The sequence below is a fragment of the Mercurialis annua genome, linkage group LG4 (assembly GCF_937616625.2).
Source record: "Mercurialis annua linkage group LG4, ddMerAnnu1.2, whole genome shotgun sequence".
NCBI lineage: Eukaryota > Viridiplantae > Streptophyta > Magnoliopsida > Malpighiales > Euphorbiaceae > Mercurialis > Mercurialis annua.
This window is the reverse complement of record NC_065573.1, coordinates 38,276,282-38,292,275: the sequence shown is the minus strand read 5'-3', so window position 1 is coordinate 38,292,275 and position 15,994 is coordinate 38,276,282. Positions and strand designations below refer to the sequence as shown.

General features: G+C 34.4%; 2 protein-coding genes across 2 annotated transcripts; both read right to left on the bottom strand.

The window, feature by feature from the left end:
• Positions 1 to 3,557: 3,557 nt before the first annotated feature.
• LOC126676515 (subtilisin-like protease) lies at positions 3,558 to 5,759 on the bottom strand. The gene has a single exon (XM_050370733.1). It carries the CDS (start codon positions 5,757 to 5,759, stop codon positions 3,558 to 3,560), a length of 2,202 nt encoding a protein of 733 aa, XP_050226690.1.
• Positions 5,760 to 13,665: 7,906 nt separating this feature from the next.
• Positions 13,666 to 15,994, bottom strand: LOC126676514 (subtilisin-like protease). Its single transcript, XM_050370732.2, has one exon. The coding sequence runs from the start codon at positions 15,954 to 15,956 to the stop codon at positions 13,737 to 13,739; it is 2,220 nt and encodes a 739-aa protein (XP_050226689.1). The 5' UTR covers positions 15,957 to 15,994; the 3' UTR covers positions 13,666 to 13,736.

Sequence of the window (15,994 nt, the reverse complement as noted above, 5' to 3'; positions counted from 1 at the left end):
CCAGGCTCGCTCCCCTGGGGTCGGGCTTGGCCACTAATTTTTTGTTCGAAACCCGGCCCGAGCCCGAATCTGAAAAAGCCCACTATTTTATGGGCAAGGTTTAGACTTCTTTTTTCATCAATCTTATATAGGCCCAAAAAAATTCGATCTGAGCCCACAAAAATAAAATGTAAAGACCGAATTTGGATAGTAAAATTGAAGCCGATTTTGGACTTGAGCCGAGCTTAGGTTTAACTAAGAAATAAAAAAGCCCGGTAGGTTCAGTCTAAGCCCGACCCATAAACAAGTCTATATGAAGCCAATGTGACGTCCGATATGATTTATTTCAGTGGTATGAATCAGAAAGCCATGTACACAGTAACATTTAGCAGAAATGGGAACGCTAGTGGAACATTTTTTTAGGGTTATCTAATTTTGGTGTGTGGAGGCTATAGTGTTACAAGCCCAATAGCTGTCATTTTTGAATAAGCAGTCATTCATTATTTATTTTTAACGATATATAGAATCTAATTATATCATAAGTGAGCAGGGGGTCAATGGGAATTAATTAACAGACAATCAATAGCCTGGTGAGAGTCGGGGTTCGGACTTCCAGCCTCGGGCACTTGGAAGGACTTGGCCATTAGGCCAAGCCTTCATTGGCAGCCATCCATTGATTAAATTGTTTAAATTATTAATTTAATTAGATTGTTCATATTATTAATTATGCTGAAGTTAATTCTGATTTTATGTAGCATCTTATTATGCTTTTTTTAGGTAAAAAGTACAAAAAAAACCCTCATAGTTTTTGCAAAAGTATATATCAGCCCTTTTACTTTTTTGAGGTATAAGTAACCCCTTTTTATTTTCAAATAGAACAAATAACTCCTTTCTGCCAACATCATTAGAAACATTCGTTAATAGCTGACATATCTCTCATAATCATATAGGAAAAATGTTCAAAAATAATTTTAATGTTTAAAATATTTATCAAAAATTTGAGGGGGTAAGTGTCCCAAAAGTAAACTAAAAGGGTTTATTTTTGTTCGATTTTAAAACAATAAGGGTTTAATTGTTCAATTTTAAAAACACAAAGGCTTAATTGTGCCCAAAAAAAATAAAAGAGTTGATATATACTTTTAAAAAAAAGTCGATGGTTTTTTTGTACCTTCTGCCTTTCTTTTAAAGGTCAATCCCAAGAAAATGTATACTAATTTATATGAACATTAATCTCATCTCCTCTGTTTCAGGATTATTAATTTATCGGCACCGTACTACGTAAAGTAATTGTTGTAAGAACTAAATTTTCCTGCTCCTCCAGACTATGTGCACATAGTCTTATTAATAAAACATGAATGTGCACAATGTTTAATTAACCAATTCATGTTTTTTTTTCCCTAAAAAAAACATGAATTGGTTAATTAAACATTCCAATCCCTACTCTTAACTCAGTACATCATCTTTATGCCAAGTAAAGTTAATTGCTAACGAGTTTGCTTGTGTTCATCAAACAGATGTTTGGTTGCCTCATTTGAGTTTTTTTTTTAAATGAAAAATAGGCCGGTCTTCAGATTTGCCAAAAACTGAAATTTATCTATATTTTAGATTTTTTATTTTATTAATTGTTAAAAATATATGTTAACTTATTTGTAAGAAATATAGTTACATATAATAAAAATAAAATTTTATTATACATTTTGAAATTTTATTATTTATACGTTGTCATTTTACATATTTTAAATAAATCAGTTCCAATTTATTTTTCAAGTTCAACATAGCTTGGTTTTTTTTTTCTCCAGTTCAATAACTTTTCATTTTATTGAAAAGTCTAACATTGAGGAATAACAATACAAACGCTCCTCCTCTCTAATTATATATAAAAAAAACACAATACAATTTTGATGTCATAATACAGCTTCTGCTGATCAAAGTGCTGAAATGGAATACTGGCAACATTTGCCATACAAGTTGGAGCTAAGATGTGTTGCCTTCCACCATTATTGGCACTCTGTCATAATCTTATTGGTTGTTTATTGTCTTTATTTGAATGTAAAGATGGTCCATATCATATGTCACCATAATTGGAAATATTTGATCACTTTACTTGTCAAAGTCATCTTTGAAAGAAAAAAAAACAGCTTGTGGATTCACATTATTAATTATTAAAAATTGAGATATGTAAATTGAGGTTAAAAGTTATGCAGAAACATTCAAGAAGAATAGGAAGTTTTTTGTTTTAGCTTTCTTTGATCTTGGGTTTGTTTAATATTAGTATTATTTAGTTAATAAAAAGTAAATCACTCTTTTCAGCATTACAATTATATAATTACTTATGTACTGCTTATTCAAATAAAACAGCAATTGGACTTCCAACACTATACCCATCAGCCACCCATTTCAGGTATCCTTGAGCAAAATGTCCATTAGCATTCCCTTTTCTCCTAAATGTTATGGAGTATGTAGCATTCTGTTTTACTCTGAGAAAACTTATTGTATGAGAGATGATCTCAAGATCGACACCTTCAGGCTCGACAATCTCGAGGTTGTAAGTTGAATGTGGCCCGCCAATATTCGTAACAGTTCTTGTGTATATCTGTGGACTAGACCCCAATTTGATGGAAAATGAAGGGTAATTCAGCTGAGCTTCAGGTATGCTTACAACATTCGAGCACTTCACTCTACGTTGTATAGTGACTCGTACGTGTTTGTCGGAATATCCAAGACCGCATAAATAAGGAATATAATCATCAGGTTGATCGCTCCATTTGCTTTTATAGTAGTTAGGGTACTTGGCAATTTTGTTATCTTGTCTTACATCATCAAGATTAATTTCGAGTATTTTTTTATGGTTTTGCAATCTGACTGATGCAAATTTTTTGAAGTATTTGATACAAACTAAAAGCTTGTTCTTCATTATGGTTTTACTTGCTTGCTTGGTAAATTGATTTTTTTTTTCAGTTTTATAAGGATCCACTGGTCATTAGCCTCAACATGTCATGTAATTATAGAAACTACATAATAGCCTGCTCAATAAAGCCAGAATCTTGAGGATTATTAATGTAAACAAATCTAATGAATGCCTGCTAATTCAAAGATGACAACAATTGGGCTTGTAACATACTTTCAAGTTAAAAGTAATACTAATATTAGTCCCATTTCCTCTGTTTCAGAATTATTTATAAGTAAAGCAATTTCTTAATCTGTTTTGCATGTGCTGCCTAAATATGCATTGCAGCAGGGGAGCATTATTGTTGGTGGTAATATCTTGTTAGCTAAGGAGCAAATGTAAATGTAAGAAAAGTGAGGTAGGTTGAATTACCACCAACACTTCATTCAAATAACATTTCTTGTTTCAAAAACGTGTCGGAAAGTCAACATTCTAGACAAGAAACTTTAAAATAACTCAGTTTTTTCCCATATGGAGCTGCTGTAAAGATGTATAAGAAAGAAAGAACAAAATGTAAAGAAAATTTCTTTGTCAGATTTTATTTGAAGGAAGAAAAGAAAGAGCATGATTTTCAACTCCATAAAACCAGAAATTGAGCATAATTAATGTAAGCAATCTAATGAATGCCAGCTTATTCAAAGATGACAGCAATTGGGCTTGTAACAGTATAGCCCGCACCCACCCAAGTCAAATAACCCTGAGAAAATATTCCACTAGCGTTTGCATTTTTGCTAAACGTTACTGTGTAAGTGCCTTTCTGATTCACCTCAGTGAAATAAATCATATCAGGCGTCACCTTCACATCTACGCCCGGTGGTGGGTATATCATAGGAGTGTATGCTGACGCAGGCTTGCCAACATTTGTTATTGTTCTTGTATAAGATTTTGAAGCAGAACCTAATTTGATTGAAAATGAGGGGTAATTGAGCTGAGCTTCAGGAATGGCCGATTCGTTCGAGCATTTTACGGTTCCTTGCACGATAAGTCCCACCTGTGCATCAGAATAATCGAGTCCACATAAGTAAGGAATGTAATCTTCAGGTTGGATATCGTAAATAAGCCCTGGATTGTTTGCTCTTTGTGGGTTTACGTGACCAGAACCCAGATCAAAGACAGTAGCCTGAACGAATTCTTGGTCGGAAATAGGCTTGCTTCCGAGATTATATAAACGTGCGGTGGTCATGATGGCGGATTTTATGGCAGCAGGTGACCAGTCAGGATGAGAATTTTTTAGCAAAGCAGCAATGCCACTAAGATGGGGACAAGACATTGAGGTTCCTGAGATCATATCAAACTTATTGGTGGTATTATCAACTGAAATTGGCCAAGCAGCTAAAATTCTGACACCGGGGCCGATTATGTCAGGCTTTAGGATTCCGGGACTTGCAATGCTGGGACCTCGTGATGAAAAATCAGCAACTTGAGGAGCATCTGGTAATCCAACAACAGTTCCTTTAAACAAAATTGTAGCTGTTGGTGATGATGATGTGTTGAGATAGGTTTTTATGAATGATCCTGAAACAACATCGACATTTGACGCGGGAAGAACATGCAGACTTGGTGCTGTAATAAAGCCATCTTCATTCGTTACAATCATGGCGGCGCCACCATTGTCTTTCACTTCCTGGCCTCTGGAAATTGATCCGAATTCTGCTCCGTCGCATAACACTATCTTGCCTTTGACGTCGACGTTTTTCAATGATCCTGGCAAGCACAATCCGCCGTAAACTAGTGGAAGCAATGTGGAAGGAAAATCTTTCGGCTGGAAAAGTGATTCGCCATTTAGCTCTTCACTATTTCCGAGAACCACCGTCGCTCTAATAGCTCTATCGACAGTGCTGGCTCCTACGGTTAAAATCCATGGTGCCTCATTTGACAAAGAGCTATTATCAGGTCCAGAGTTTCCTGCTGAGCAACTGACGAAGATCCCTTTCTGCATTGCTGCATATGCACCTAATGCAATCACATCATCGTAAAAAGGATGCGAGCCAATTCCGAGGGAGAGCGAAAGAACGTCGACGCCATCTTCAATCGCAGCATCCATTGCAGCCAATATCTCACTCTCCCCTGCTTCATTTCCTCTGCCAGAAACTTTATACATTGCTAAGTGGGCTAATGGTGCCATTCCAATTGCAGTTCCATTGGCTTGCCCGAAGAAATTAGCATTTACGACAGGGCTTCCTGCAGCTGTGCTGGCTGTGTGAGTCCCATGCATATAGTCATCTGAAGTGCTGTTACTGTCGGTAGCAAAATTTCTTGCACCGATAAGCTTGTTGTTACAAAGTGTTGAATTGTCACATTTCCCTTTCCATTTTGCTGGCGGAGCAGGCATTCCTTCACCGCTGAACGAAGGGTGATCAGCCGTAATTCCACTGTCAATTAGTCCAACAATAACCCCACTCCCATAATTCGAGTGGTTCCATAAGCCTAAACCATAATCCAGACCCAAGAAGCTAGGTGTATGGGTTGTATGCAGAGGCACCATCCTTCTCGGACGGGCAAACATGAACCCGTCCTTATTTTCCATTGCCTTGACATCTTCTGCTGTAAGTTTTGCAGCAAACCCTGTTGTCACATGGCGATAGGAGTGGACTAAGCGTGGTTGATCTGAGCTAAAGGTGTTGACTGGCAAAAATGACTCATACCATGAATCTAAATCTTTTGAATCAGTGAACACTGAGCTTTCTGGTTTCTTTAAGAGGACAATATAAGTTTCTACCTCTTTCACTGTTTCATCGGATGATGAATCAGTAATGGCAAGTGAGGAGGTAAAAAGAATAAAAAAGAACAGAACCAACATGGATAAATAAACTTTAAACCTTGTGTTTTCCATATTGGAGAAACTAGAAATTATATTGCTGATGTCTTATATCTGCTGCAGATTTATGGATGAACATACATTATTTATAGTTGACTATGTGATTATGGCCAGCATTAACATTAACTTTTTATTTTTCTCATGTATAGTAGTCCATGCATAAAAGTTGTGCAATTGGACCTGATTATTATTGCCGTCTGTCATGTTGTAACAAAGCTGCGATGTAACTTATGCAAAATTAAGGTTTCTTCATATTTTAATATTGGATTGGAAGCCAAATAATTTATGCCTTGTTTAGCAAGAAATTCTTTGAATATTTCTTCAGATGAGTCAAAATTAATAGAGAGTTTTCTAAGAAATTTCCATCAGTCTTGGTTTTGCCTCCAGAGTTAAACTCAGTAGCTAGGAGAACAAAAGATAATTAGCACCCAGTTTATACATACAGTGATTTGAGATTAGCAAAAACGTTATTATTTGAGCTTTGAATTGAATGTATGCAATAGCATTTTTAGTCCCACAAACGATAATTTAGACTGAACTTATGTTTTTAATCATGTAAATATAATCTCATCAATAAGTGGCCTGTTGGGCATGCAGCTATAATATGGTTGGCTCAGGATGATGGTTAATTGGTTGATCACTATGATCTCGTTGACTCATGATGCTACTAAAATGTGAACTGCTTTACCATTCTAGCAATTTAACTTATTAATATTATAGTTAACTTAATTGAAGGGTTAATTATTCTTTAGGTCACCGAACTACAATCGACCCTCTAATAGTTAATATTCTATAAATTAATAATTCTAATAATTAATAGAAAATTGAGAGAACCAACTTCATTCCACGTCGGATAATTAATAATTCTATTATTTAATAATTAATAAAATTTAAAATATATTCTACATGAATATTAATTATTAGAGAGATTTTTTAAAAGAAATATATAACAATTGATTATTTATTTGAGGCAATACTAACCTTAATTCATAAAGTGGAAGTTAAAATACCATCAAATTATGACTTTCTTATTCTTTTGAAATTTTTTAAAAGAAGCTATTAGATAAACAAATTAAAGTAAGTAAAGTATCTCTAGTATAAAAAATATTAAAAATTATTTTACTTTATGAATACAACTTCTTAATAATTATTTTTTAGTTTAATATCAATTGATATTTCTTAAATTGAATATAAAATTATTTCTTTTAAATTGAGTAATTGCAAAGTGTATTTTGTTAGTTTTTTTATAATATAATATTAATAATAGGTCTATTAATGTAGATGCTTTAAAATATCTTCTATAATTTTTTTATACAAATTCAATAAATTAATAAATTTTTGATCCACCATGTGTATTAATTATCAGAGAGTCGACTGTATAGTATTTTTACAAAATGGTTACCGAATTATAAAAAATTATAAAATAGTTACCGAAGTATAGTTTTTTTACAAACCGGTTACCGAACTATGAAAAGTTACAAAACGGTTACTGGAGTATTATATTTTTACAAACTGGTTACCATCTTGATGATGTGAACAAGGAATAAGATAACTTTTTTTGTAAAACAACAACAGTTCGGTAACCGTTTTGTAATAAAACTATAGCTTGATAGTCATTTTGTAACTTTTTATAATTCGGTAACCATTTTGTAAAAATACCATAGTTCGGTAACTATTTTGTAACATTTAATAATTTGGTAACCGTTTTATAAAAACACTATAGTTCGGTGATCTAAAAAATATTTAACCCCTTAATTGACAATAGCCATTATTGCTAGAGTACATCTGAAAAGTGGTTTGCTTTACTTTCTAGGGCAAAGGAAATTAATACTTGAAAGAGAACTACCGTCAAATCGTTCGAATCGCACACAGTTTCTAGTTTCAATTTTCTATTAGCATGTTGAATCATCATATTACCAGGAAAAAACGCATTCAAGTTGCTAATTAAGTCTGAAAAATTTACACTGCAAGTTTATCCTGCCATCAGAAGCAAAAGAGTTGATTTCGTAAGCTTTCTTATGTGTTGGTTGGCTATTGATTAACCCATTTAGAAATAAATCAGACAACATATTTTAATAAAACTAATTACTAAATATGTGAAATACAATTATAATTTATCAAAATTTATGTGTATATAGAATAATTATATTGTATGAGAGAAAAAACATAACTTTTAAAATTTTCATAAATGATAATTATTTAATTAAATAGCTAAAAGTAATAAATAGAAAATATGATACATATTTAAGTAAAAAATAATTTATAAATTATTTGGATGAAATAAATAATATAATAATTTGATTTAAAAGTATCTAGATTAATTAATATGTATGGAGAAAGAGAAAAAATGTATTAATATGACACAAAAAAAATTGTAATGTATGAAAGAGAATGTTATGTGGTTGTGTAAAAAATAAAAAAAAATTGACACACAGAAGGTTGACACATGTATGAAGGACCACACAAATATTCTCTTGGGCAAAAAAAGAGAGTTTTTGACCATTCTTTTAAAATCAAATTTGTCTGATTTCGGCCAAAACTCGGTTTTTTTCAGTTTAATCCGCTATTTGACCGATTTTTTGAAACTTTGACTTTGATGGCTGACCGAACCGGGCAGGATGATCGGTTTCTAGTTAACCCGGTTTAGTCGGCCGGTCTAGTCCGGCTTTAAAATTGATATGTGTTAAGGCTAAAAGTATACCTGTTCAAGGGCCGGACTCGGGCCGAGCTCAAATCGGATCAGTTGGGCTTTTAAATTTTTCATATAAGCTTAAGCCGAGTCTGAGCTTGGTTTCGTCTTCAAATTTCCTATTCAAACATGGGCCTTACACTATATATATGCGGGCTCGGGCGGGGTTTTTCAGGCTTACGTGGAAAATTATATAAAAATAAAAGTATAAGCCCGCCCGTGATATGACCGGATTTTTTTGGGCTCGAGCCAGACTTTGGACGAAAAATAACTATCGAATCTCGTCCCTAAGATGCAGGCTTGGGCGGGTCAGGGCAGGTACCCAGATCCATGAACAAGTCTAATTAAGAGTTACTCCCTCCGTCCGACAAAGATAGGCTGCATTTCTATTTTGAGCGTTTCAAAATATAGGCCAAATTTCTATTTGGGCGTTCTAAAATATAAGCCAAGTTGTCATTTCAATTTAGTTGGTTAAGTTGAAATGTCAACTTTATCCTTCATTTATTACAATCATTTATATCATATTATTTAATCACCATTTTTACAATTATTTCAATATAAAAAATAAAAACAAATTTAGTTTTTAAAAATTTATTTGTAGCTTAAACAAGCAATTGATGTTTTCAAAGTGTATAATTAAAAATATTTAAAATATCTAGATAATTAAGTTAAGAGCAAGATAGGAAGTTAATTAAAAATAATTAATCTAACTTCTATTGTTTAATTTCTGCGTAAATTAAACTTATTTTTGTGGGACAGAAGGAGTATTAGTCAATGTTTTCTCTCCCTCTTCCTGAGTTGTTGCAAATATATATATTTAAAAGAAAGAACAGTATATGAACAAGAAAATTTTTTAAGTCAGATTTTATTTAAAAGGAAGAAAATAAAGAGTATGATAACCTGGTACATATAACTAGAATTAATGAAATAATCAAATGAATGTCTGTTTATTCAAAGATGACAGCAATTGGGCTTGTAACAGTATAGCCTACACCCAACAAGGTCAGATAATCTTGAGAAAATGTTCCACTAGCATTGGCCTTTCTACCAAATGTTATTATATACATGGTTTTCTGATTCGCCTCACTAAAATAAATTATATCAGGTGTCACCTTCATATCTACGCCCAGTAGTGGGTATATAATAAGAGTGTATGCTCACGGAGGTTTGCCAACATTTGTTGCTGTTCTGGTGTAAGACTTTGTAGCATAACCCAGTTTGATAGAAAAATGAAGGGCAATTGAGCTGATCTTCAAGTGTGGTTGATTCGTTTGAGCATTTTATAGTTCATTGTGCGTCATAATAATTCAATCCACATAAGTACGAAATGTAATCTTTAGGTCGGATATCTTCAGTTACGTTGGCTTGCCCGAAAAAACTGGCATTTAGGACATGACTTCCTACAACTGTGCTAGCCGTGTGAGGCCCATGCATGTAGTCGTATGAAGTATAATTACCTTCGCTGGAAAACTTTCTTGCACCGATAAGTTTGTTGTTGCAAAGTGTTGAATTGTCACATTTTCCTTTCCATTTTGTTGGTGGAGTAGGCATTCCTTCACTGCTGAAAGAAGGGTGGCCACCCATAATTCCACTATCAATTAGTCCAACAATAATTCCACTCCTATAATTCGAGTGGTTCCGTAAGCCTAAACCATAGTCTAGACTTAAGAAGCTACGCGTATGAGTTGTATGCAGAGGAACCATCCTTCTCGGACGATCGAATACAAACCCGTCTTTTTCTCCACTGCCTTAACATCTTCTGCTGTAGGTTTTGCAGCAAATCCTTAATCATTGCTAAAGGTGTTATCTGGAAATAATGGCGCGTACCATGTTTTTAAATCTTTTGACTGAGTAAACACTATACTTGTTCATGGGCCTGGGTATCCCGCCCAGACCCGTTCGCCTAGGGCCGGGCTTGAGCATGATTTGTTATCTCAAGCTCATCCCGAGCCCGAAAAAAGCCTGTCATATTATGGGCGGACTTGGCCTTTTCATATTATAAAAAAATCAATATAGACTTGCCCAAATCTGGCCTGAGCCCATAAAAATGGTGTAATAGGGCCGGATTTGGGTAGTATATTTGAAGCTTGAACCGGGCTCAAGTCAGGCTTTTGTTTGCCTTTAAAAAAGTCAAGCCCGCCCAAACCCAGTCCATGAACAGGTCTAGTGAACACAAAGTTTTCTGATTTCTTTACGAGGATGATATAAGTTTTCGTCTCTTTCGCATTAGATGATGTATCAGTATTGGCAAGTGAGGAGGTATAAAAAAGATAAAGAAGAACAGAAAAAACACGGATAATTTAATTTGGACCTTATGGCGGGATAGATTACGGTAGATTAGGTTTAGGTTTAGATTTAATTAATTTTGATTAGATTAGTTTATCAGATTTAATCAAGTTAACTAGGTTACTTAAGATTTTAAATTAAAGTATTCATACAAAAGGTTATAATTAGGGATTAATTAATATTAAATATGATTATTAAGTGGGTTGAATTAACTATCCCATTCTCTTTTTTTGCCTGTGAATGAAACCGAATTAATTTTGTTAAATTCATGATAAAAATAAACCGATTTTGTAAATTCTGACCTTTTTGATTTTTGGTGCCAAGTTGAGAGGGTAACATGACCCTTTTTCTAATAATATAGTGGATGAATATGATTATGGTCTGCATTTACATCAGCTCGAATTTTTCTTGTATTTTCCTATGACATATAGTAGTCCATACATAAAAGTTACTCTATTTTTTATTTAAATAGAATCCATCGATAAAGATTAAATTATAAAAAAAATCATTTAATAAAAAAAAATATTATCTTTTAATCTTTGATCTAACAAATACTAACAAATAAAACAAAATACAAGCAATAAGTAAATCGAAAAAACGGCAAATTTGGACATAGATTCTGCATATTTGGACCGAACGAGAATTAAGAGTTCCGTCGAAGCAGATATTTAGATTTGTCTTTTTTCCGACTGACCGGCCATACACACGACCCACTTGATCCGTTGAAACTTGATCATTTTTTACAATGAGAATTTTGAAAGTTAGATTGACAGATTAAATCTACAAAAAACTGACTCTAAACCCCGAACAATCACTAAAGATTCTTGATCAATTTAAGAAAACAAACTACAAAATAAACATACAATCATAAAAGAATTCTTTCAAGAAAAGATAAACTCCATGACGGATAGATAAACTTCATATCGAAGAGATTTTATTGAAAAGAAGATTAAGATTATAGATTATATATTATTTATGAGCGGAGAGGAAGATGAAAAACAGTTTTTAAAGAGAAGAGAGAGCACAAAAATTTAGAAAGAGAAAAATTAAACACCGAATAAAATTACTCTATCTATCACAATAGAATTGTCCACTTTCATAAAAAATTTATCCCAAAACTCTTGTCCAATTCTAATAAATAACAATTTTTAAAATAATTTTTTCTATATTATCTCTATTTAAAACTCACTCATCAATTATTTATTATTAATATTTATTGTTATCAATCATTAAATAAGGGTATACTAAGGAAAGTTGATCTAAATTTGTAACATCAATAATATTAATTATGTTTTCTTAAACTGTGTAAAAAATGGAAGTGGGCAATTTTATTAGAACAAATGGACTATTAGGAGTGGCCACGGTTCATGAATCGACGGTCCCAATTTGGAACTGTCGGGTCACAGTTCAAGGTATACTTGAAACCGACCCTGAACATCCCTTTGGGTGGTTCCATGCCGGTTTAGAACCCGCCGGTTCCGGTTCACGATTTCGATTTTGACGGTTTGAAAAATAAAAAAACATATTTTATAAAATTAAATTTAAATATTTTAAAACAAGCTAAAATTGAAATTTTACTTAATATAAATAATTAATTATACTCAAAATTAAAAACAACATTTAATATATCATAAATTTTGATAATTAATTATTTTCATATGGTTGATATAATCATATATTGCTATAAAAATGAAATACAATTAGTGTTTAGTATTTAAAAGGAATAAAAAAATTAAAATAAATAAATAATCTTTATATAATTATAACGATATATATTATAAATAAATATAGTACGCTCTATTAATAATTCATCATATATATATATATAATAAATAATTTAAGGTATATATATATTTGAAAATATACGGTCCGGTTCCAAAAAAATACTGAAGCGGCCCGAACTGGCCTGCCGGCGGTTCTGGGCCGAGTTAGACACAATTCAAGATTTGACCGGATCCGTTCACAGTTCAACCCGGCCCGTTCACAGCTCAACCTGGCCCATGGCTACCTCTAGGGAGTATAAATTTGGACCAAGTTTAATTTGTTGGCTCTGTCCATGTTGTAACAAAGCTGCGGTATAAGTTATGCAAGATTAGGGTTTCTTTTTTGGTAATGTTGAATCTGGCTTTAAAGCCAAATAGTTTATAACTTGTTAGCAAGAAGTTCTTGAATTTTTCTTAAGATGAGTCAGAATTAATAGAGTTTTCTAAGAGATTTGCATTAATCAGTCCTTGGTTTTGCCTGTAGGCCATGTTTGGTTCATGGAATAGGTGCGGAATGGAATAGCTATTCCGTATAGAATGACAATTCTTTACTTTGGTTCATGGAATAGGTATTCTAAAGAATTGCTATTCCATGATTTTGTGGAATAAGGACTCCTCTCAAAAACTAAAGAATGGCTATTCCATTCCTTATGGAATAGCTATTCTATTCCATACTATTCCATTCCATGAACCAAACATGGCCGTAGAGTTAAACGCTGTAGTGAGCAGAGCAATCGAAAATTAACACCCAAACTATATAATAGAGATTTGGGATCAGCCGAAACATCATCATCGTGTTCTGGTTGACCCTTGATGCTTCTAAAATGTCAACTGGTTTATCTATTTTTAATTGTCAGTTGCAGTTTCTACTAGCTTGTTGAATCAATATATTATCAAAAAAAAATAGGCATTCAAGTTTTATAATTTTTGCAACATAATTTTGTTGTAGCAGTAGTATTGGTTTTTTGAGTTTTTGTAATTGATTTTTTATTTTCTTTTTAATATTAGGCAGCGAGAAATTTTAATTTCTTGACTGCAAATTTTACTTAAAAAAATTGTTAATTAAGTTGCATAAATGATCTTAGGATTAGAATAATTTATGTTGCAAGTGTTTCCTGCCATCAGAAGCGAAAAAGTAGATTTCGTAAAGTTTCTTATGTGATGCCTATGATTAAGCCATATAGAAAAAAATCAGACAGCTATGATCATTCAACACAATTATTAATTCTAGCAATTTTGAGCATTTCTTTAATTCTAAGCAAAAATGACAGCAATCGGGCTTCTAACAGTATACAGGTTTGTCTTCCAAGTAAGATATCCCTGAGAAAAAGATCCTGTGACGTTCCCATTTTTCGTAAATGTCACGGAGTATGTTGCTTTCTGGTTCACAGCATTAAACACAAGCTTATCAGGTGTAACCCTAATATCTATGCCTTGTGGTGGAGTAATCTCATTGTTGAAACTCGAACCTGCCACGCCCACATTTGTGACGGTTCTTGTGTATGTTTGTGGATCAGATCCCATTTTGATTGAAAATGAAGGATAGTTCAGCTGAGCTTCAGGTATACTGCTGCTTGAATCATCTGAAAACTCGGCGGTATGGTGCACAATAAGTCCTACCTGGCTATCAGAATAGCCAAGACCACGCAAATACGGAATGTAATCCTCAGGTTGGATATCATATACGAGCCCTGGACTATTTGCAGCCGTTGGATTCACATGGCCTGCACCAATATCAAAGACTGTTGCAGCAACGAATTGTTGATCAGAAATGGGATTTCCCGAAAGGGTAGATAAACTCGAAGTAGTCATAATGGCGGATTTTATGGCAGCCGGTGACCAATCTGGATGAGCACTTTTCAGCAAAGCAGCAACGCCGGTAAGATGAGGGCAAGACATTGAAGTTCCTGATATCATATTAAACCTTTTGTCAGAATTATCTGTTGATTCTGGCCAAGCGGCAAGAATTTTAACACCAGGGCCTATAATGTCAGGCTTTAAGATCCCAGGACTCGCCTGGCTAGGGCCTCGTGAAGAAAACGTAGCAACTTGAGGAGCCTCTTGCAATCCTGTCACAGTTCCTTGAAAGAAGATTGTAGCTTCTGGTGATGAACTGGTGTTTAAGTAGGCCTTGATGACTAAACCATCGACATAGTCAACATGCGATGCAGGCAGAACATGAAGATCCGCTGAGGTATCATAGCCACTTTCGTGATCGTTCACTAGAATCATGGCAGCACCGCCATTATTCTTCACCTCTTGTCCTTTCTCAATTATCTCTATATCACGTCCTCTGTCGCATAATACAATCTTCCCTTTGACATCACTATTGTTTAATGACCCTGTCTGACACCTTGATGCATCCCCGCCTAGATAAACAAGAGGTAATTGCTTTGCAACGAAGTCTTTAGGCTGAAAAAGGGATTGACCATTCAGCTTTGAGTTGTTTCCGAGTAACACAGTTGCTCGTATTGCTCTGTCGACAGTTCCGGCTCCTACTGTCAGAATCCAAGGTGCCTCGTTTGATAAAGAGCTATTATCAGGCCCGGAATTTCCAGCTGCACAGCTGACAAAAACCCCGTTCTTAATAGCCCCATATGCACCTATTGCAATCACATCCGCGTAGAAAGGGGCCGATTCTCCCCCGAGCGAAAGTGAAATCACATCAACACCATCCTCAATTGCAGCATCCATTGCGGCCAATACCTCAGCCTCGCCACAACCTGCATCTCCACAAATCTTGTAAAACGCCAAATGCGCTAATGGTGCAATGCCAATCGCAGTTCCGTTAACCTGACCATAATAACTAGCGCCCTGTACAGGACTTCCTGCTGCTGTACTGGCTGTGTGAGTCCCATGGCCTATATCATCCAATGGAGGTTCACCAGCAGAAACCAGATTTCTCGCACCGATTAGCTTATTATTGCATACCGTCCTGTTGTTGAATTCACATTTCCCCTTCCATTTTGCCGGCGGAGGAATCATACCTTGTTCGCTAAACGAAGGATGATCAGGTGTTATTCCAGTGTCAAGAACCCCAATAATCACCCCTTTTCCGTAACTCGAATTTTTCCAGAAACCTGAATTCTGATGAAGCCCCAAGAAACTTGGAGTATGAGTAGTATACAAAGGCAACATCTTTGACAGAATAACAGAAACAGAACCTTTCTTCTCTTCCATTGATTTTGCTTGCTTAGCTGACATTTTTGCAGCAAAGCCGGTAGCCACATTGCGGTAATGATGCACGATTCTTGGTTTGATCGAGGCCGAATTAGAAACAGGCAAAAGCGACTGATGCCATTTTTCTAAATCTGTAAAATGCAAAGAATCAACACCTTCAGGTTTCTCCAAGAAAACAATGTAAGTGTCTGCTTGATCCTCATTGATTGCTAGAGATAAACAAAATATTGAAATGAAACTAACTAAAAAAATAACCATTATTTTAGGTAAGGAGCTGCATGTTTTGTTCTCCATGTTTAGAAATTAGAATGGCATGCAATTCTGGGTTACTA